This window comes from Diabrotica virgifera, chromosome 6 (assembly GCF_917563875.1).
Source record: "Diabrotica virgifera virgifera chromosome 6, PGI_DIABVI_V3a".
NCBI classification, from domain to species: domain Eukaryota; kingdom Metazoa; phylum Arthropoda; class Insecta; order Coleoptera; family Chrysomelidae; genus Diabrotica; species Diabrotica virgifera.
The window spans coordinates 83,171,026-83,195,085 of NC_065448.1; the positions used below are offsets into that span (position 1 = coordinate 83,171,026).

A 24,060-nucleotide genomic window follows, 5' to 3' on the forward strand; every position below is an offset into this window, starting at 1 on the left:
ACTTTATCTGATTATGAAACCGAGCGTTAAGTCGTGTTCTCACTATTAAATAATTTGATTAAACAGTTTGAGCAAACTCCGGAAGTACGTCAAAGTGGCGTCACAATTGCAGTTTGTTAAAATTTTAAAATCTGTGTTTTCACTATCAGTCTAGTTTGATCAATTTTTTTTTTATTGAGTTGTCTAACTTGTTTGTACTTTACTTAAAATTAAAATTTTTCATTATTATCCTTATTATCCACAATGAAAACTCAGAATGTGACGTCACTAACTTTCAGTTTGCTCAAACCAGTTTGATCAAGTGGACCGTAAAGACCGCGTCCCACCATCAAATAATTTGATCAAACTGGTTTGAGCAAACTGAAAGTGACAGTTAGTGACGTCACATCCTGAGTGTTCATTGTGGATAATAATGAAAAATTTTAATTTTAAATAAAGTACAAACAAGTTAGACAACTCAATACAAAAAATTTGATCAAACTAGACTGATAGTGAGAGCACAGATTTTTAGAATTTCAAAAAAACTGCAATTGTGACGTCACTTTGACGTACTTCCTCAAGTACGTCAAGTTTGCTCAAACTGTTTGATCAAATTATTTGATGGTGAGACGCGGCCTTGATAGTCGTGACGTCAAATCAATGTTGGCTACTCTGAAAAGTTTCCAAACAAAGCAAAAATTCACACGTGGTGTTTGTTTTGGTTTTTATAATTGGAATATATTGCTTATTGTAAGATGTTTAATTTTTACAAAATGGTAATGTGTTGGGTGGTGGGTACCCGTGATTGTAATCAATGCTCATAGTATATTTCCCACCATATTTCCATATAGGACTGGTTAAGAACCTGAAGAGCAGTAAGTACTATGTAGTGTGTAAATCCTTGATTTTGTGTAAGGACATTTATAAAATTAAAAGCAATATGATTGATATGACTAACAAGGATTGTGTCTTAAGAAAAAATGTGCAGATTATTGTTAAAATAAAATAAAATAAAAATGGATTACACAAATCACGTGTATAAACAATTCACAGACGTCAAACCTTTGCTTTGTTTGGAAACTTTTTGGACCTTTTGACGTCGCACTATCACGGTTCATTATTTGATAGTGAGAACCAGAGATATGTCAACAATAGATCTGGCTAGGGATATGCTACTCAATGCATCGGCCTCCTATACTGTGGCATGGGGGGTAACCAAAGATATTATACACATAGATTTGGTCAACTCCGAAAAATAGCGTAACGCGGAGCAGTTCGGGTCGGTGGTCTATCTATCTCTATCTACTGGCGCTTAGCTTTCTCTCTCTAGCATATGATGGCTGCCGCCTCTGTGTAAAGGCCGCGTCTCACCATCAAATAATTTGATCAAACAGTTTGAGCAAACTCCGGAAGTACGTCAAAGTGACGTCACAATTGCAGTTTTTTTGAAATTCTAAAAATCTGTGCTCTCACTATCAGTCTAGTTTGATCAAATTTTGTGTATTGAGTTGTCTAACTTGTTTGTACTTTATTTAAAATTAAAATTTTTCATTATTATCCACAATGAACACTCAGGATGTGACGTCACTAATTGTCACTTTCAGTTTGCTCAAACCAGTTTGATCAAATTATTTGATGGTGGGACGCGGCCTTAACTGTCGTTCCATTACTCCCACCTCTTGGTAGATACGCTCACACTCGCACGACAGACAAAGATAGCTAGACCACCGTACTTGATATTGACGTTACACCCCGATGCATTATTTAGCATATCCCTAGCCAGATCTATTCTTGACATATCTCTGGGTGTAACGCCAATATTAACCCGGAAGTAGTCGCGCTCACTTCTGTAACGTGAATAGTCGCGTGTTAGATTCTATCTCAAAATTGGAATTTAAATACGGATTTACAACAAATTTGTATTTTATATTATTTCTAACAATTATTAAAGCTAATTGGCTGTCCCCATAGCCATAAATTCCACAAAAAGAAGAAGAAGAAGAAGAAATAAATAAATAAAAAAATCCTATGTATTACTACACCCTTCCTCGAGGCACTTACGAAATTTTTTCAAAATTTCAAAATTTTTCATCAAGTTATCGCGAAAAAGGATAAAATGTGAGATTCTATCTAACGGCGTGACTACTCGCGGGTTAAGTACAGTGGTCTAGCTATCTTTGTCTGTCGTGACAGTGTGAGCGTATCTACCAAGAGGTGGGAGTAATGGAACGATAGTGACACACAAGGTAGATTATTGCATACTATCTATGAACCTTGAGTGACACAGAGGCGGCAGCCATCATATGCTAGAGAGAGAAAGCTAAGCGCCGGTAAAGAGAGATAGATAGACCACCGACCCGAACTGCTCCGCGTTACGCTATTTTTCGGACCTGGCCTAATCTATCGTGTTATTATACCTATGGTGAGAACACGACTTCTAAAAATATTTCAAAATCAAAATTAGCGAAATCAATCCAGTCTTTCTTATAGTTGAGGTTGTCAAATAAAATTAGAGGATGCCAGAAAAAATTGAGTACAGCGACTGTACATGGCAATTGATTGTATCCCCCGTCGCATGGCGAAGGAAAAAATCACCAGTTTTATATAATATTATCATTCCTTAAAAAAGAAATTCCTTTTTAAAAAATGATAGTATAATTATTATAATATAATATAATTATATAATATAATTATATAATATAATATAATATAATATAATATAATAATTATACTAATATTATTAGGTAGGTATAAAAAACTTTAAGAGAAAAAGTAACTTTTAGACCTGACAACAATGCATATAATAATACATGTTTTAAGATGCTCAGTTGCCAATAGTGTGATCTGACTATCTCCTTGGAATAAAATAGTCCTAATATCCACAACAAAGAAATCTATTACAATTCTTATTATCACGAATAATCTTTACATTCTCTAGATAGCAACAAATTTAACTATAACCGCTTCGTTTGATTATAATGTAAAAATCAATTCTGAGTTTTCTGGGTCAGAACTTATAATTTATTACTTATTCAAAATCGCGCAACACTGTAAGAAAACGGTTCGTTCGAAGAGTAAAAAGCTTGCAACAATTTTGATACTCGATTCTAGATCCTGACCCGAATATTAGCGGCGTGTAATTTGTGTTGATAACCTTAAATCGCGAAATGGCCTGTTTATTATCGGTGGCAATTATGTAGTTCACTTTTTCAGCAATAAAACTACACTAGCATTTGCTTCAAGCTCTATTTTATTCTTCCAAGAAATAAAGTCATCATGGTTGGAAAACTCTATTGTATCGCATTGCATAGGAATGCTATGAGAAGTTTCATAATGTTTAATAAAGTCCTTTTTAAAAGTTGCATGATAATTACACAGAGAACATTTATGATGAAATGTTTTAGTTTCTGCAGAAACTGATACATTTGTGTGCACTTTTTTGACATGAAAGTTTAAACTTGACATATCTAAATTGTTTATCACAATGTGTGCACTTATAGACGTTGCCTTTAAGCACTTTTAAAGGGGCAATTGCATCCAATTTGTCGGGATGCGAACTTTTTACATGTCTTTTTAAATCATGTTTATGTTTATACACTTTTTCGCATTTCACGCACTTATTAATTCTTTCCACACCTAACATTTTCGATGTCAAGAAAATGAAATACATACTCAAAAGCAAACACAAACACAGAACTGTAAACAGTAGAAATGATTGAATCGGAAAATTGATCTAACAGCTTCACTGTTCAATTGGTAATTATACAAAGAGTCTACATTCTACCACATCCAATAATATTTTAATATTAAATATCATGTAACCGCAGTAAATATCGGTTTTTATTATCACTAACTAGTCTTTTCAGCGTTTTAAATAACTCAAATTTCGTCGATGTTTATATAGGCAACCCAAATTACACGCCGCTACCCCTCGGGTCAAGATTTAGACAGAATAATTTTACTCGGACCGAAGAGTGACTGTCCTTGAAAATTTTTCAAATAAAGAACAGAGCTCCTGTTAGATATAAAATTTTTAATGGACTGCGCGTGCGTGGTAATGTTATTGCAACTTTAATAATTATTTTCAGTGCAAAAAAAAGCCTGATCAATGTTCAAAATAGGTGATCATTGCTCAGCGCTTTATTTCCTATCGAATACAGTCATTTGTTTTAAAGATTTCGATCAATGAGGTGCCAACATCTTTTTTTTCGTCCTTGAATTTTCAACCCTTAATAAAAAATAAACTACAGGTGATCAAAATCTGAAACCTAGTGATCATTGCTGTACAAACCGTGAGCAAAAGGATGGTATAATTATTTTTACGAAATTCGATCAATGAGGTGCTAAAGAGCGCTTTACAGCTTGCAATTCTACATGCAAGACGCAAGAAAGTTGCCTAAAGGCATGCGCAGTATGTCGTCAGTTGACTATTGCATGCAACTTCTTGCAATTGCGCGATAATCGGTTTGGTGCCATTTTTTCTGCAAGTTTTCATGCAAGTCTAGGGGAATTTGATTTTTCCACAATATCAAATGTCATTGACGACACGGATTCACGAATACATGCCGATCAGCTGTTTTCTGTTTGTGAAATATATCAACGATGGAAATGAATGAATAATGAAATGGCACTTTCTGAGATTCTATAATTATTGTAAATTGTATATTAAGCTACGGAAGCTCTCTCTCCTCTAGCTAAGTACCTTAGGATAATAATTAATTTGTGTTTCGCAGAAATAGTATTTCGAAATATAGATTTCTTTGTAATTGTTCAATTTTTCCCAAGGGTTTATTAAAATGTACATTCATTCCTAGAAAATTAGAGTCATTTTCATCACCTACTTGGATAAATTCTGTTGGAGATACATTATTACCCCTCTTCTTGTTCAACTAAGATCTTACTCACCAGCTCCGATCTCGGTGTTCTAAATTAGTGACTAAAAGGCTGGCTGCAGTAATAATAATACTTAAAGTTGCTGCTACCGCCTTTTTCCTTTTATATTTGCTTATTTCTGATAGTCTTGGCATTTCGAAATTTACCAAGTTAAATAAACAGCAATAAAGTAATTAAAAAAAAACAAAAGTTTATAAGTTAGGTTAAGGGTAAAATTTCAAATTGCATGCAAGCCGGGTTGCAAGCTGTAAAAGACCATGCAATTGACTTGCATGAAAGTCTTGCATGCAAGAGTATTGCAGCAAGTTTTCTTGCAAGCTGTAAAGCGGTCTTAACATCTCATAACCCTATCAGACAGACCCTTGACAGACCACGTTTGACGGGTTTGACACATGAGACATGAAGTTTGGTGTCAGTTGTCAGTTTTAATAAATTTATTTTTTGATTTTGATTGAACATGAACGTGAAAAAGTTATATTTATTTATATAAAATCAAGTTTAACAATAATGGAATTATCACAAGTTAGTGAAAAATCCTGTAAAAGGGAAACATCAAATCATGAGGTAGATTATGCTCTTCTGGATACCATGAAAGTTGAAATTAAAGAAGAACCCTTGACGGAAAGTGCACAGGATGCATTTGTTTATTCTGATTTAAAAGAACCTGTAAAGACTAAAATTAAACAAGACGAGCATAAGTTTGCAGCACTTGAAGAAAAACAAGTTGCTGAAGAAAGTAAGTATTAAATAACAGGCATTTTATACCTATGCTTAAATGTTTTTACCCTGTATTACTAATTTCTCCATAAAGGGAAAATGAAAAAAAAAAACTAGTTCAAGATAAGTCCGGAAATGGATAAATTGATTAATTGTAAGCAATTTTTGTTCTATATTTATTTATTTATAAACGGGCAAAACCTAATTAGGGTCAGTCAGGGTAATTGGAAACAGTACTCCCTAACGCCAGAGATGAAATGAAGGACTCGGCTGAAGATAATGGTAAGTAAGTCACATTTCTGCAAATGTCCAGAAACTGAACTTAAAAGTTTACCAATTAATTACTCTGTTGCAATGACATTTGTCAGAGCAGTATTTTCACATGTATAATTGTTAATCATCTAACTAGCTTGTTTTAACTTCACCCAAAATGAAGTTTAGTTTTACGATTAAAACGATACTTTGAATAAAAAACACTGTAGATACCATTTTTTACGTTTATTAAATTAGGATGTAAAAATGAAACAAATATACTAAACAATGTTATTAGAAATAATCACAAGAAACAATAATAGAAATAAGAAATACATTACAGGGACTTTGCAAATAATGACCTGTAAAACTCTGATGAAGGCTGGGAATCCATTCCAAACACGAAAGTACATGTTCAGGTTTACTAGGTTCAATACCAAGCCGTGTAGCATATTTTTTCTGAAGATCTTGAATAAAATGTTCTTGTAGGATCCCAGTTCTTCCTCTTTTTCGAATTGAGTATGAATTAAACTCACCATTGTATGTATCAGCGATTTCGATATGTTCAAAGTTCTCAGCAGAGAAGCGCATTCGCACAGCATTTCTAATACTACATGGATTAGCTGTCACTTTTCAGAGAAACAAACAATAACGATGTATTTATTTATTTATTTATTTATTATTCATTTACGGACCGAAGTCCATTAGTACATGATACAATTAAAATTTTTTACAATTAAAATGTCACACAAATTAGAAAAATAAGATCTAGTAGATACAAAATTGGTAAATACATAACAAACAATAATAAAGAATAAACTTACTTGCTCTCATTCAACAATTGAGAGCTAGAACATTTTGAAATTGACAAATACAACTTATCCTAGAACAAAGACAATAACAGTAGTTGACAAATCAGTCTTGAAATTAGAACATTAAGTTAAGTATAAATATAATTGTGTGGAAAACGCAGTAAAGTCGTTCACAAAGAAATCAATTTGCGGAGATAATGTGTTTGCTAATTTAAGAGTTTTAGAGAGATAGGAACTTGAACTATAATTTGTGCGGTTAATGACCTCGTGGAAGGTGGTCACAGAACGGGTGGTTCTTGAAGGTACATGTAGACCAATTTTATTTAAAAGTGGGATACAGAATTTATGACCATGAATTAAGTTATATAAGAAGCAAAGATCTTTATGTTGACGACGACTCTGTAATGAGTCAAGTCGAATAATTTGCAGTAAAGACTCATAACTTTGACCAGTGAGATGCATCTTATAAGCATAATAACGTAAGAATTTACGCTGAACTTGTTCGATTTTATTAATATGACAGTTATATTGAGGTGACCAAACACATGATGCATAATCTAAATGTGGTCTAACCAAAGAACAATAAAGAAATTTTAAAGAACGACCAGTCGTAAAGTCATAGCTGCATCTTTTAACAAAGCCAAGCATCTTTAATGACTTAGAAACCATGCTATTAATGTGTAGGTTGAAATTTAAGTTAGTATCAAGAATAACACCCAGATCTATAACTGAGTCAACTAATTGTAACCTAGTGTCCCGTATAAAGTAAGAATTATTCTCAAAGTGTCTTAGTCGAGTAAAAGTTATAGCATGGCATTTGTTTGCATTTAAGTCCATACCATTAAGTGAGCACCATTCCACAAGACCATTAAGATCTGATTGCAAATTGTAGTGATCCAAATCAGAGGTAATTATGTGAAATAATTTAAGGTCATCAGCAAATAGAAGAAATTGAGCAAAATTGAAGCTTTTATTTATGTCATTTATAAATAAATTAAAAAGTAAAAAAATAAATTAAATATTCAGTTTGAAGTCAAAGCACAGTCTTCTATAGAGTTTTTTCACTGACTCAATATTTTTCGAGTTATTTGAGAGAAAAATGTTAATTTTTCAACAAAAAAAAAAACACATTTTCAGATGGTTTTTTGCAAGTAACTTAAAAAGTAAGTATTTTATAAATATAACAAAATGTAGCTCATAAGAAAGCGGATAAATGGTATGTGTCTGAAGTATGTAGACTCATTAACCTTTAACTACACGCACTGGTGTATTTTATACGCCAGATATAAGAATTTAACTGCAAATATATTTAAACATTTAATTTTTGACCTTGTTTATCTACCTAACTGGAATGTGCTTTATAATTGGTTTTAGTTTTGTTATAATCGGCGTTCTTAGAAGATCGTAATTACCAGTTTTTTATTTGTTGTTTCTGGTGGTGTACAAAATATGCCACGATTGTAGTAATAAAGAACATCTTTCAATTTTTTTTTTTCAGTCATTAGGGCACAAAGTATTATTTTTCTTCATAAACAATACTTTTCCTCATGAAAAAAATCACATTAAAAAATTTTTTTATTAGTAATTTTATTTCTCCGGGGATCAATTCCAGTTGAAAATCCCAATTGACTTACTGAGAAGGAACTCCAAGCCTTCGCTGATGCCGAATAAGGTTTATAACAAACAACTAAGTGTAGTTTTAAAAAAAACAAAACTGCTGTTTTTAAGTGTGTTCTCTTGTGGTTAATAAAGTATGCCACGCGTGTACTTATATTATAACTTGATGCGCGGGTAGTTAACACGTTGACGGACAGTGCGTCAAATGTGTAAGCAAGTGTTGTGACACTATACAGAGAGGGCTAAATTATGAAATAAATTCATTTTCTCTAAAATGGACGAATTTGGAGAAAAAACAGGTCGATTTGAGTTAAATAAATTAAATACATTCTTCTTTTTGCGTCAATTAATTTAATTAAAAAATTATTTTTTTGGCCACCTTGTATAAATAATGATATTATTGTTTATATTACTGAATAGAAAATTGAACAACCTTTCAAATGAGGTGCCACACGACCTCTATTCCTATTTAAGAAAATCATCGATTACATCATCACGCTCACATGGATGACGTCACTAGTATGAAATATATGCCAAAAAATTATAATTTAAAAATAAAAGTTGACCTCTTTCGGGATTCTTCTCCAAGGTCGTCCATTTTAGAGAAAATTAATTTATTCCATAATTTAGCCCCTCCCTGTATATATTTTGCAAAGTATAATAGGGAAATTGCTGAATTTCTTTTAGTGCTTATAGTTTATAGTGGAAACAATGAGTTTTTAACATTTCTGGATATGTCTAATGGAGATTAGACGTCTATAGACGTTCTGTCCGTCAACATGTTACAGGTTAAACGCAGATTCAATTTTTGGTTATTTCACATTGAAATGTTCAGTTTGGAATTTGAGGAATCAGAACCTATTTTTCATGAGTTACAACTTTGCTTGTGCTGGATCTATAGACTTCATAAATAAACATTTTTTTCATATTTTTATAGGCTACCTTTTTGCTAAGAATATATTTTTTTATAAAATAGCTACTATTTGAGTTATTTGCGAAAAAACCGTCTGAACGTGTGGGTTTTTTGTTGAAAAATGAAAATTTTCACTTGCAAATAACTTGAAAAGTATTGATTTAGTGTTAGTGAAAAACCTCTAGAACAAAAGTTGTTTAAAATTGGTCGATTTATCAATTTCCAAACTTATTTTAAACATTATGGTTTTCACCTCCGAGAAGGGGTGGCTCTAAGCTCAATAATGAAGTAGAGAGTAAGAGGAACTTGACTCCAAATTTTCATGCAATTCGGTGGTGACACGGAAAATTACGTGGTATCGTTGTACCTATTTATTTATTTACGGTATCCATTTACAAAAGTTTTACAAATCTACACCTTAACAACAATAAATGAATAAAATATCAAACACCTCAGAATAATACAATCTCTTTAAGATACTACAAAACTGCAACAAACTTATTGTAAGATACTTTTTATTTGTTTTTTAAACAACCTTATTTTGGAGTCAAAAATATCGATTTGTCTTGGCAGGCTCTGAGTACTCAGGACCAATCGTGTAGGCTTCATTGACACCATAGTTAGTGTGATGAAATGGCACTGAAAAGATTTCTGATTGTCTTTTGCTTCTACTAGGAACTTTAAGACTAACAAGTAATACCAGTTGAGGACGATCTACAATAGCATTAATGATTTTGTGTAGGAAACATAAATCTAACAATGTCCTCCTTGACTCAGGTGCTGGTATATTCACGTGGTTCACATACATTTACTGGTCTAAGTTTTAAAATTAGTTCTAGCAGTGAATTAATCTTTTCAAAAAATTGTCATAGTGTAGGTCAACATACAACTGCTTTACAGAAACCGTTTTCTTTTCTTTGTTTGTAAAACCCCTTATTTCTGCATTAATTTGTTCCTTCCCGTAAAGTTTTCACGTTATAGTTATTTTGTATTTTAGGTTTCCTCCAAGAGGAGAACAAAATGCAAATTATGGAACCATTAAATAAACCTTCATATCATAAAGGAAACTATATAAGTAGATGCAGTGAGGGAAAAAGATTAAGTAAAAACAATAAAGTTCAGACTGACCAAGAATGTTCTAAGTGTGAAATTTGTTTTAATCAGTTTACTACTGTATCTAGTTTGAAACGACATATGCGATTGCATACTGGAGAAAAACCTTATAAGTGCGAAATCTGTTTTAAGCAGTTCAGTGAGGCAACTTCTTTAAGAAACCATTCGGTGGTGCACACGGGAGAAAAACGTTATAAATGCGAAATTTGTCTTAAGCAGTTTACTCAGAAAATTTCTTTATATCAACATACGAAAGTTCACACAGGAGAAAAACCTTACAAGTGCGAAATTTGTTTTAAACAGTTTAGTCTAGCAACCAATTTGGCAAAACATTCGAGTGTGCACTCTGGAGAAAAACCTTACAAGTGTGAAATTTGTTTTAAGCAGTTCAGTGAGGCAACTTCTTTAAAAAACCATTCGGTGGTGCACACTGGACAAAAACGTTATAAATGCGAAATTTGTCTTAAGCAGTTTACTCAGAAAATTTGTTTATATCGACATACGAAAGTTCATACAGGAGAAAAACCTTACAAGTGCGAAATTTGTTTTAAGCAATTTACTCAGAAAGGTTCTTTATATCGACATACGAAAGTTCACACGGGAGAAAAACCTTATAAGTGCGAAATCTGTTTTAAGCAGTTTAGTGTAGCACATCATTTGAAAGATCATATAAAAAGGCACACTGGTGAAAAACCATACAAGTGCCAAATTTGTTTTCAGCGGTTTTCGCAGCAAAGTAATTTAAAAATACATATGAGAGTGCACACTGGAGAAAAACCTTACAAGTGTGAAATTTGTTTCAAGCAGTTCACTCATAAAAATTCTTTGCGTAAACATACGAGTACGAAAGTTCACGCTGGACAAAAACTTTAGGCAGTTTAGTAAAACAAGTTATTTTAAAAGACCTTAGAACTAGTGCCTCCAATTCCGGAATACCGAGATCTCGGTATTGCGGAATCCCGTGTCATTTTCCAATCCCGCGTGATGCGGGATTACAAGCGCGTGATCCGCGGGATTTGCGGGACTGAAAAAAGTGTATAATGTAGAGGTTCCCTTATCTGGTTCCGATCTTGATCTTACATTGCAACAGGAGTTAGAGCTAACTATATCGTCAGCATGTAAATCTACTTTGCCTGTCACCATCTCGAGCTAACACACTAGAAAACAAATGACTCTGTATAAATCGGGGGGGGGGGGGGGGTCAATGGAAAAGAAAGTATCTTACATTTACATATAAAGCCTTAAAAGGAAATCCGCCGACCAGTGTAGAAGCCGAAAGGGCATTGGGTATATTGTCTCTAAAATAAGCAGTAGTTTAGCAGACGACAGTTTACATATTACTTATTATATGTTTTGTTTGTTTCGCAAACATTTTCAATTGAAAGCTTTAGCTAAATAAGCTAATTAATATAGCAGTGATTAATATAGTAAATAAGTAAAGTAGGTATACTATACCCCATTCCACGAATATACGACCCTCTTGGATTATCTCGACAACGAATATTTTACTGCGCAAAATATGAAGAACGAAAGTAAATTGCAAATTATATTATTGTTTATTGGAGTAATATTAGAGCAAAATACTTTCATACTTCTTTGTTGCACACTAAAATATTCGTTGTCACGATAATCCAAAACAGTTATACAGGGTGTCCCAAAAAGATTGGCCATAAATTATACCGCACATTCTGGGGTCAAAAATAGTTCGATTGAACCTAACTTACCTTAGTACAAATGTGCTCATAAAAAAAGTTACAACCCTTTGAAGTTACAAAATGAAAATCGATTTTTTTCAATACAGTAGAACCCCGCAAATCCGAACTAATTGGGGGGATAGCCTGTTCGGATTCCGAAAAGTTCGGATTATCCGAAAGTTAGCCTTAACTAGTAGTTCAAAGCTTTCATTGTGATTTTGAGTAGCCAAACGTTCTCGCAAGAGTGTGGACAATATTTTTGGACTCAAGTGGACTACGAGAGAACCAAAGTAAGTTTGTGTTTAACCTTTATAAACACTTTATAAACCTATATATTAAAGTATTTATAATATTTATTTTTAAGAAATTTTAAATGTCAAAGTCCTAGTAATCCTACATTGTCCAATTTTCTGGCTTTACTCTGTATAATAAACATGTTTTTAAGTTTTTGTCTTGAATTTTTAAATTTTTTTCACTTTCCGTTGGTTCGGATTTGCCGAAAGTTCGGATTAGTGGGGTTCGGATTTACGGGGTTCTACTGTATATCGAAAACTATTAGAGATGTTTTATAGAAAACCGACATGTATGATTATTATGTCAGAATCATCTTAAAACAAAATTATAGTGAAATTTGTCCACCCCATAAAAATTTTAGGGGGTTTTGTTCCCTTAAACCCCCCCAAACTTTTGTGTACGTCCCAATTAATTCATTATTGTGGTACCATTAGTTAAACACAACGTTTTTAAAACTTTTTTTGTCTCTTAGTATTTTTTCGATAAGCCAGTTTTTATCGAGATGCGGCTTCTTTTTAAATATATTTACATAAATATTTTCTGTGGGTTTTGCTCCTTTAAACCCCCCAAATTTTTGTGTACGTTCCAATTAAACTATTATTGTGGTACCATTAGTTAAACACAGTGTTTTTAAAACTTTTTTGTCTCTTAGTCATTTTTTGATAAGTCACCTTTTATCGAGATGTGGCTTCTTTTTCAAAATATACATAAAAATGTAAATTATAAATAAATTTTCAGATTATTAACAGGTCTCTATAATCGTACTTAACCATATACAAATATGTGGTGGATTCGACAAATATTCAAAATATCTCGATAAACACTAGCTTATCGAAAAAGTACTAAAAGGCAAAAAAGTTTTAAAAATATTGTTTTTAACTAATGGTAATACAATATTAATTTAATTCAAACGTACACAAAAGTTTGGGCGGGTTTAAGGGAACAAAACCCCCATAAAATTTTTATGGGGTGCACAAAATTCACTTTAATTTTTTTTTAAGATGTTGCAGCCATAAGAATGCCACATGTCTATTTTCAATAAAAAAATCTTTAAGAGTTTTAGTCCTGTCGCCAGGGGGGGTACAACGGCCTCGTTAATTCAGATGGACTTACCCAAATTTTTTTTATGTATTTTGACCCGTAGAACACGAATTTTTTGGGTAACAGTTGATCCGGATGTCGATAAGATTGTTATAGACCAAGAACTTGAGGAATCAAATAACAGCGATTTTTGGCAAAACAAAACAATATTTTGTATTTTTTGGGTCATTTTAAGCAAAAAATATTTCTACAAGTTTTTTAGTAGGATGCACAGTTTTCGAGATAAACGCGGTTGAACTTTCAAAAAATCGAAAAACTGCAATTTTTAAACCCGAATAACTTTTGATTAAAAAATAAAATAGCAATTCTGCTTAGCGCCTTTGAAAGTTCAAGTCAAATTATGTCGGTTTTGATTATTTGCATTGCTAAAAATTTATTGTGTTATTGCTAAACAAAGCTACAAACAACTAGTGCGTGAGTGATGTTTCTATGATTTCTCATTTAAAATCGAACGAGTAGGTAGAATAGGTACTAGTGCAATCAAGACTATTTCTACGTTACATGCGTTAAAACGCATGTAAAAGCACGGGAAACCCTACGTGTTTATAGCTTTGTTAAACAATAAAAAAATAAATTTTTACCAATGCAAATAATCAAAACCGATATAATTTGACTTAAACTTTCAAATGCGGTAAGCAGACTTGCTATTTTATTTTTTAATCAAAAGTTATTCGGGTTCAAAAATTGCAATTTTTCGATTTTTTTAAAGTTCAACCGCGTTTATCTCGAAAACTGTGCATCCTACGAAAAAACTTGTAGAAATATTTTTTACTTAAAATGGCCCAAAAAATACAAAATATTGTTTTGTTTTGCCAAAAATCGCTGTTATTTGATTCCTCAAGTTCTTGGTCTATAACAATCTTATCGACATCCGGATCAACTGTTACCCAAAAAATTCGTGTTCTACGGGTCAAAATACATAAAAAAAACTTGAGTAAGTCCATCTGAATTAACGAGGCCGTTGTACCCCCCCTGGCGACAGGACTATTTTCGATATATGAAAAAAAAACGATTTTCATTTTGTAACTTCAAAGGGCTGTAACTTTTTTTGTGTGTACTATTGTATATAGGTAAGTGAGATTCAATCAATCTATTTTTGACCCCAGAATCTGTGGTATAATTTATGACCAATCTTTTCGGGACACCCTGTATATTCGTGGAATACACCATATATCATTTTTCGGTTGAAAATGTGTTTTTTTGTTGATTTGTCAAAATATTGTTGATTTTTTGAAGAAGATAGATTTTTTTGTTTTTTCAGTACTTGTTACTCTTTTTGTGAAGAATAAACGGTGTAATTTGATTGATCTCATTGATTGGAGTTATGATTATAGTTATATTATGATTATAGTTGATTAATTCATTATTTTATTTGCCGTATATAAATATAACTACTTTCAATTTGCAAATACCGAGATCCCGCGGGACTGAAAACACGTAGTCAAATACTGAGATTGAACTCAGGCTGCGGGATTGGAATCCCTACTTGAACATAAAATAAACAGGAAGGAGTATATATTATGCCAAATAACGTTGAGTCCAAGAAGGGGGTTGCAAATGGCGACCAGCTCTCAGATTTGATTTTCGCTTCCCGTGACATAATAATAATAGCCTGTGGGAGTTTTTTGTCAGTTCTTCTATCAGGCGCGACCCCCTGCTAATGGGGGATGCTTTCTGGGTATTCGTAGCGCCAATTCCCAGAGAGTAGCAGGGATACTTGCCGTGGAACAAAAAGTGACACCTGGCAGTAGGTATAAAATGCACACCCATGAGAATGGAGAATAATAATTTATGTTTAGGATCGCTGCCTGGGGATCGCCAGGGCACGTCTGAAGCCGGCGCTGGACGTGACAGCATGCGTGACGTACGTGGCAGTGTGTTGAGGAGGCGGGCCCCTGTCATACAATCAGCTACAGCCCAACCACAACCACAAGCGAGCCAAACAACAACAAGAGCTCCACCCGCCGAAGGTGCTGCGCTGGATCATCAGCCGGCGCTCTCTCAAGCGGGACGACCGAGGCAGCGCATGAAATGGACTGTGTCCATTAATGAAAACATTTTGCGCTTCTACTACAAGGTGACAAACCTCGGTCAAGAAACAATCGGCTACCGACAACAGCTAGCTGTATGCCGAATTTTGCAGGACGTACCCAGATATTCAAGTAACGGAGCAACGAGTATCAGACCAATACCGGGTAATTATAAGAAACAACCTTATCCCAGAGACTAGGCGCAATACCATCAGAAGCGAAGTCGAACGGAAGATTCATAACGATGTTGTAATTGAAGATCAAGTCCCCAATGAAGTTCATGAGCAGATTCCTGAGCTTGCCATACAAGAAACTCAACCTGACAATACAGAGCAGGAAAACAACGAGCTACATGATAACCTAGTAAGCGAAATAGCATGTTCTGTACAAGAGTTTAATGGAACAAACCCACTTAGCAGACCACGGCTACCACGAATAAACTCTTGTAAGAGACTAGGTGTGCTTTTACAAATTGTGAACACTGAAGTCCTACCTAATTATGTCGTAGAAGCACACACATTAGAGTATCTGCACATGCTAATCTACTGTGCAGCAACAGCAATTGCTAATGTAATGGGCATTAAAATCAGAACACGACGGGGTACTAATAACGGAAGGACTGGTAGCAGAATTGCACCCTGGGAAAAAAGACTGCTCGGAAAGATTGAATTGCTGCGTAGGGATATTGGTCAAGTCACAGAATATATACGAGGTGTAAGAAGTACAAGAGTCATCAGGAGAGCTGAAGAAATAATACGGAATACTGCAAGACACTCGAGATACGATCCAGAAAACAACACAGCCCAACAGTGCCTGGATACATTAAAACAAAGACTCTCAGTTTATTCAGGACGACTAAGAAGGTACAAAGTGAGTAACAACCGAAAATCCGACAATGCCCTTTTTGAGACTACTGAGAAGGCGTTCTATCGAAAACTCAATTCCACTGTAGAAAATCTCGATAAGTCTTACCCAAGCCAAGAAGAAATTCATGAGTTTTGGGGAAATCAACTTTCCACACCAGCTGCTCTTAACAACAATGCTGGATGGATAGAAGATACGGCACAGAACTGCCAACACTACACTACTACTCTCTACGAACCATTCACCACTGAAGAAGTCTCAAATATCATCAAAGAGTTTCATAACTGGAAATCTCCTGGACCAGACGGAGTTCAAAACTTTTGGCTCAAGAAGTTTTGGAGTGCTCATGAATGCTTATTAACACTAATTAATCATGTTATTTCTAATCCGCAGGATATACCATCATTCCTAACTCAGGGAACCACTTATTTAATACTGAAGGATCAAAATAACACCCAAGATCCAGCCAAATACCGCCCAATTACTTGTCTTCCAACTTTGTATAAATTGGTCACATCCTGTGTAGCCCGGTGTATCTACCAACACTGTGCTCTGAACAATATCATAGAGACTCAACAGAAAGGATGCGCTAAGGGTTCCATGGGTTGCAAAGAACAACTTATTATCGACTCAGTCATTTCTAATCAAGCATATTCCAAAAAGAGGAACCTATTTACTGCTTTTATTGATTCAGTGCCGCATGAATGGCTTATAGATATATTGAGAATATATAAAGTCGATGATAATATAGTGACCTTTTTACAACATATAATGACAGAGTGGAAAACTAGAATTCACCTTCAAATACCTGGTGAAAGTAACATCGAAACTGAAAATATCGCAATCAGCCGGGACCTGTTTCAAGGAGATTCGTTGAGTCCTCTGTGGTTCTGTCTAGCTATGAACCCACTATCTCAGCTATTGAACTCCACAGATGCAGGTTTTAGCATAAAAAATAACAACAATGTGGTGGCGAAGCTTAATCATTTATTGTACATGGAAGATTTGAAATTAATGGCTTCCACTCGAAACCAACTCGACGAGATGCTAAAAACTGTAGAAACTTTCTAACGATATTAGTATGCACTTCGGACTAGACAAGTGTCGTATTTTAAATATAGTCAGACGAAAAGTACAGCCCGGAGGATTCGATATGCAAAATGGCCAGAACATCGAGGCCATGAGTGAAAACGGTATGTATAAATATCTAGGAGTAAAGCAAGCGCGGAAAATTGACCATAAACAAATAAAAACAGAGATAACTACTGAGTGTATACGAAGGGTAAAACAGCTGCATCGCTTACACCTTAACAGTAGAAATTTGTTTAAGGCACTAAACACCTACGCATGTTCCGCGCTTAGCTACTCATTTGGTATTGTTAAGTGGACAAAAACAGATAGAGAAACTCTTCAGCGAAAAGTACGAACACACCTCACAAAGGCACAAAAACACCATCCTAAAAGTGCAGTAGAAAGAACAACATTACCACGGAATCTAGGAGGAAGAGGACTTATGGATATAGGTGAGCAATTAGATAAACAAATTGCTAATTTAAGAACTTATTTTCAGATGCAGGCTGAGACATCTAGTCTACATCGCGCTATCTTCGCAGTAGATAACACAACACCGATCAAACTGAGGGAACCAGAAATGCGCATAAACCACCTTACTAAGGACGAAAAAGTGCGCACCTGGATGGGTAAACCTCTGCACGGGCGACATCCCAATGAGGTCAGCCAAAATTATATAGCGTCGAACTTCTGGTTGACATCAGGAAAGATGTTCCCTGAAACGGAGGGTTCATTACTGGCCATTCAGGATCAGGTTATACCAACCAGAAATTACCTCAAATATATCGTCAAAGACCCTCAGGTTCAAAACGACAGATGCCGATATGGATGTCAAGCCCAAGAAACCATCCAACATCTTACAGGGGGCTGCCAGGCATTTGCTGCAACTGAATACAAGGAACGGCATGACGCAGTGGGAAAAATCCTTCATCAAGAGATAGCTATCAAGCTGGGACTTCTCCAAACGGACCATCTCCCGTATTATCAATACGTCCCTGAGAGTATGCTTAAGGATGGCACCTACAAGTTATACTGGGACCGCACTGTGCTCACAGACCAAACAGTGGCACATAATAGACCAGATCTCGTACTAGTTAATAAATTAACAAGACAAACAACACTAATTGATGTGGCGATACCTAACAACAATAATCTACGTAGTAAATTCACTGAAAAGATCGCCAAGTACAGAGATCTAGAAATTCAAATACGAAGGCAATGGAGAATGCAAAGTACCCAGACGATACCGATTATTATGTCTACTACTGAAGTCATTCCGAAGACCCTCCTCAAAAGCATAAAAAAGCTGGTTCTGAATGAACATCTTTATAAGACCATGCAGAAAGCTGTACTACTCGCGACGGCCAGAAGTGTACGAAAATTTTTGGGAGATACACCTGCATTCCAAGTCACCTAGGACTCGATAACACTGAAAGAGTCCCACCAGAGCTCAATCCTTTTGATACCGTAGGTATCTGGGTCTGGGATGAGTCAATTTTCCCCTTGGAGGGAGTGTGAGCCGTATGGCTAAATCTGGATAATAATAGAGTTTATTTAATAGTAGAGAATTTAATAATAGAGTTTATTTGTAGCAAGTAATTGTACCTAATATAAATAAACCCATAGGACTGGATCCCGCGTACTAAAAAAAGTTGATTAATGGCAAGCTGAAAATTTGTTAAAAACTGAACGGCGTCTATTCAGACAAACTTTGATGTTATGGGAACACTGGGACAGGGAAAGTTTTAATTGTGGAACGTAATTTTAATTGTGGAACGTGTCATCCTGACAAGTTTATGATTGTGAAAATTAGCTGGTTGTTTTTAAGTTTATTGAATAGTAAACTTTATATACACTCACCGGCACAAAATTCCGCCACCCAAAATTTTTGATTAAGTTTGACAATCTATAACTTTATTATTTGTACTCCGATTTTCAAGATTCTTGCATCAGTTTGTAGGTACATGTATTGTTGCAACAAAAACATTAAAAAATAAGATGGAAAATGTATTACCTTGTCAAATTTTCGCAAAACCTTGTCAAATTTTCGCAATAATATAAAATAAATAAAAGGTTAGTAGTAATATATTCTCTATTGTAATATGTCTTAAATTAGTGTGACAGTTTAATCGTCTAGCACCAAGACAAGTAATAATATAGTAAAACCTCGATATAACGGACTAATTACTAATTGAGGTGTGTCCGGGGGGTTTACCGGATGTCCGTTAAAGCCGAAAGTCCGTTGTATAAAAATAGGTTTAAAATCAATCAATTTTTTTTTTAATTATGTAGGTAGGTACTGTATTTAGATACAGTGTACAAATCTGTAAGTTAAAAAAGGAATAAAGTTGTGTTCGCTATTTTTCACTTTTCTACTTCATCTAAAATCTTTCTGCAATATACTCATTTGGTCGACAAAATTATTCACTGATTCATGGTTTGAATAAGCGATGTATCTTTTGGCAAAACATACAATTAAAGTTGCCATCTCCTGAATTTAGAATACTTTCAGGGTGATTAGCTGGAGCTTTGTCTAAAATCAATAAACATTTCACTTCTTTAGGTGGTAGGTATTACCAATTTCTTCCCTTGAAATTTTCTTACTGCAGGTATAAATCCTTTAAAAATCAATTTTTGAAAATATCTCTGGTGAACCATGCCCTATTACAGCTATAATATGAAACGGGCAGATGGTGCCTTTTGATGATTATATCTTTGACAAGACTAGGTCTACGAGATTTACTAACAATTATAGTAGTCAATCCATGCGATCAATCGGCGTTAGCACAAGGCAGTGCCGAGATCATGTCCTTGTTGTTTTTCCTTCTAGAATTTGATTTTTCATATTTTTTTCCTTTCAAATTTCTTTTACATTTGATCTGATTTTTTGTCTGTTATATATCCATAGTCCGTTAAATAGAAGTCGTTTCTATCGAGGTTTTACTGTAATTAATACTAAGCAATGAAATGTAATTCTTATTCTTATTAGCTAGGGCAGTAAAAGCTGAAATTAAGGAAGAGTTTGTTCCTGTTCCAAGATATATAGAGGGTCTGGTATCTACCTCCCTCGATCTGAAAGACTTTAAAAATGGACCAGATGAGTATAACTCAGGTATGATAAAAAATAATTGTTGATGTAGTTCTTCCACTCTAACTTTTTCCATGCGTCATGATTCATTTTCAAACAAGTTAACCCTTAACTACAGAGATCCGGTATTTCTTACCTTGGGTTGGGCATTCCCAAAATGCGGATTGTGTGATAACCTTACCACTTACAAGTTCATGTGTCTCTGTACCTCTCAGACAGTTTGTATAACAGCGTTAGTCAAAGCGGGTAGTGTATACAACGAATATATACTCTTACGTCTATATTCTTTGGTGTGTATTGTCAATATTTTCTTTTGTAGCACACACCAAAAATCTTAACCGGTAAAAACTACTGGAGGTCTGTTTTAAGTAAGTATTTTTCTATGGGTACTACATATATAGTGTCACTGAAGGTTTTCACCTCCGATTTCGTTGAATCTCCATCGATTTTCATGAAAATTGGTGATATTCTGGGCTAATTAGCAAAATACAAGGAAAAGTTATTTACCAGCAATTTTATTGTCTTATGATTGTATATATTAATAATATAGGTATGCAAATTCCGCAGATAGTGTGCTACTTTTTTTTTATAAACAAAATGGTGCCCGAAAATCGTTTTTTTTTTAAATTTTTGCTCTATAACTCCAAAGATTTTTACTTTACACCAAAAACACCCAAATAAAAATTCACCGTAATTAAATTCTGCATAGAGACGTGTTTTTCCCGATTTACTTCGACAAAAATTTTCCCCGAAAAATGCGGGTTTTTCTAACAAAATCTTTAATTTTCAACTAAAATTTTAGATAAGTAATTGTTTATCAATAATTAAATAACTTGGTAATATAAAAGCTCTTTTCGCATAGATTATAATTCCAGAAGCCGATGGAAATTGAATGAACAGTTTAGCAACAATTGAATTGTTAATTAAAAATTTACGGTCGCTATAATAACCACAATAATTCCGATACATAAGAATAACTATGATTTTTGTATAAAAAGACACTACCTATCTCACGTACTTTACAGAATTGAAAAGACTATTTAAGCGGCCTCAGGAATATTTTAAAATTATAAACAATTTTTTGGCTAATAAACAAATATAATATCTCGAGAAATTTTAAATTAAATTAAATCATGAAAACGGTATTGGAAAAAAAAGCGACAGGGCGCTTCTTTTAAAAGAAAAAACGTTTAATTGTAATAAGTGGTTCCTGAGATACAACCGGTCAAAGTTGACCGGCATTTACGGCAGATATAAACAATAGGATAATAATTTTCGAACCATCACCTTTTTATTTTTGTCCTCTTTTTCCACACCAATTTTGATATCCTTAAAATACTCACAACATATATTATTATAATAAAAACTATCGATATTACGAGTGAAAATTGCCAAAAATAGCAAAATTCCAATCAAAAATTAGGTTGGAGAAAATGTAATCTCAAATTTCAAAATCGGTATACGTTAAAAAAATGCATTTTCTCGGCTTCCCATGGAGCAATTTTCTTCATTCTTTTTTGTTCCCAATTAACTCGAGAAGAGCCGTCTAACTAACGCATTATTAAATGTCAAAGTTGCTTTTGTTTTGTTATAATAGATTAATTTATTTATAAGAAAAGAAAGCTACATATTTTTTCCAGTTGTAGACTTTTTTTAGATAAACTTACTACAAGTGTACCTTTTAAGAGGAAACAGTAGCGATCAACAGGTAGCGAAAACGCGTTCCAAGATTGCGGCTGTAATTTTGAATATTTTTTCGAGATATTTGGCACACTTATTCGTAATATAATAAAGAATGGCGGTACAGAGCCCAATTTGAAAAATATATTAATATGTGGAAATTACTCTGTAATTAAATACAATATTAAAAAAACGAGCCTGTACCGCCATTAAGAAGAACAAAAAAATAAACTTTCTTCAAATAAACTTTTTTATCCGATGCCTAGATTTTGTGTCATTTTGGAACTACTAAAATTTTGTATTTCATTAGTAGTTCCAAAATGACACAAAATCTAGGCATCGGATAAAAAAGTTTATTTGAAGAAAGTGTATTTTTTTGTTCTTCTTAATGGCGGTACAGGCTCGTTTTTTTAATATTGTATTTAATTACAGAGTAATTTCCACATATTAATATATTTTTCAAATTGGGCTCTGTACCGCCATTCTTTATTATATTACGAATACGTGTGCCAAATATCTCGAAAAAATATTCAAAATTACAGCCGCAATCTTGGAACGCGTTTTGGCTACCTGTTGATCGCTACTGTTTCTTCTTAACAACCTGACATTGCGTAAAAGAAAAATTATAAAAACTGCTACATAGTTTATAAATTTAAAATATTCCTGAGGCCGCATAAGTGGCCAATTTCAATTCTGTAAAGTACATTAGATAGATACAGTGTCTTTTTATACAAAAATCATAGTTATTCTTATGTATCATAATTATTGTGGTTATTATAGCGACCGTAAATTTTTAATTAACAATTCAATTGTTGCTAAACTGTTCATTCAATTTCCATTGGCTTCTGGAATTATAATCTATACGAAAAGAGCTTTTATATTACCAAGTTATTTAATTATTGATAAACAGTTACTTATCTAAAATTTTAGTTGAAAATGAAAGATTTTGTTGGAAAAAACCGCATTTTCCGGGGAAAATTTTCGTCGAAGTAAATCGGGAAAAACACGTCTCTATGCAGAATTTAATTACAGTGAATTTTTATTTGGGTATTTTTGGTATAAAGTTAAAATCTTTAGAGTTATAGAGCAAAAATTGAAGAAAAAAAAACACGATTTTCGGGTACCATTTTGTTTATAAAAAAAGTAGCACACTATCTGCGGACTTTGCATGCCTATATACAATCATAAGATTCGATTCCAGCAATAACATTGCTGGTAAATAACTTTTCCCAAAAATGGCCTATTCTCCGATAATTATCTGCCCAGACTATGAGTAGTTAGAGAGTTAGAGGATACCTCAAGGAATAAAGGTGACAGGATGTCAACTTGTACTTTTACCCTAGGGGTGGATGCCACCCCTTCTCGGGGGTGAAAATTATTTTATTAAAAATAATACCACAAATCGATAGGGGCAAATTCTAAGCAAAATTTGTTATATAAAGTTATTAATATAAATCAATACTTTTTGAGTTGTTAAAGATCAAAGATTTTATTTTTTCGTAAAAAATGCATGTTTAAAGCTGTTTTTCACGTATAACTCAAAAACTATAAGCTTTTACAAAAAATTTATAATTACTAAAATTGAAGATAATAAAAAAGTAAATACACTCCTCACTTAAAGAATTAAACTAGTGTTAATTCAAAGTGAGTTATCGGTAATAATATAAATAAAAATGAATTTTTGTATGTATGTATGTATGTATGTATGTACCTTATAGACTCGCAAACTATGCATTTCATCATACCTTAATGAAAGTTGTTGTGGATGAACCCGGGAAGGTTTCTGACTTGGTACGACCAACCTAAGTGAAAGGGGGCTTGCCCCCCCCCTATAGGAAGCGTTCAAGTATTATGTAACGCGATTTTTGAAGATTTTTAACCCCCCCCCTACGTAACGCACTCTTATGCGAGTTTAACTATTGCGTAACGCAATTTTTAAAGA

The 24,060-nt window shown here is 33.8% G+C and overlaps 1 protein-coding gene across 2 annotated transcripts in view; it reads left to right on the forward strand.

Annotated features, from left to right (window-relative positions):
• Nucleotides 1-5,296: 5,296 nt before the first annotated feature.
• Nucleotides 5,297-24,060, forward strand: part of LOC126886511 (zinc finger protein 501-like) — a 61,971-nt gene continuing 43,207 nt past the window's right edge. Inside the window, exons 1-2 of one of the 2 annotated variants that reach the window (XM_050653482.1) lie at nucleotides 5,297-5,608; nucleotides 20,340-20,462. In XM_050653482.1, coding sequence (XP_050509439.1) covers nucleotides 5,380-5,608; nucleotides 20,340-20,462 — 352 coding nt within the window. In that variant the 5' untranslated portion in view covers nucleotides 5,297-5,379. Of the gene's footprint in view, nucleotides 5,609-10,180; nucleotides 13,413-20,339; nucleotides 20,463-24,060 lie in introns of those variants that run through there. The other variant, XM_050653481.1, reaches the window with a different exon arrangement.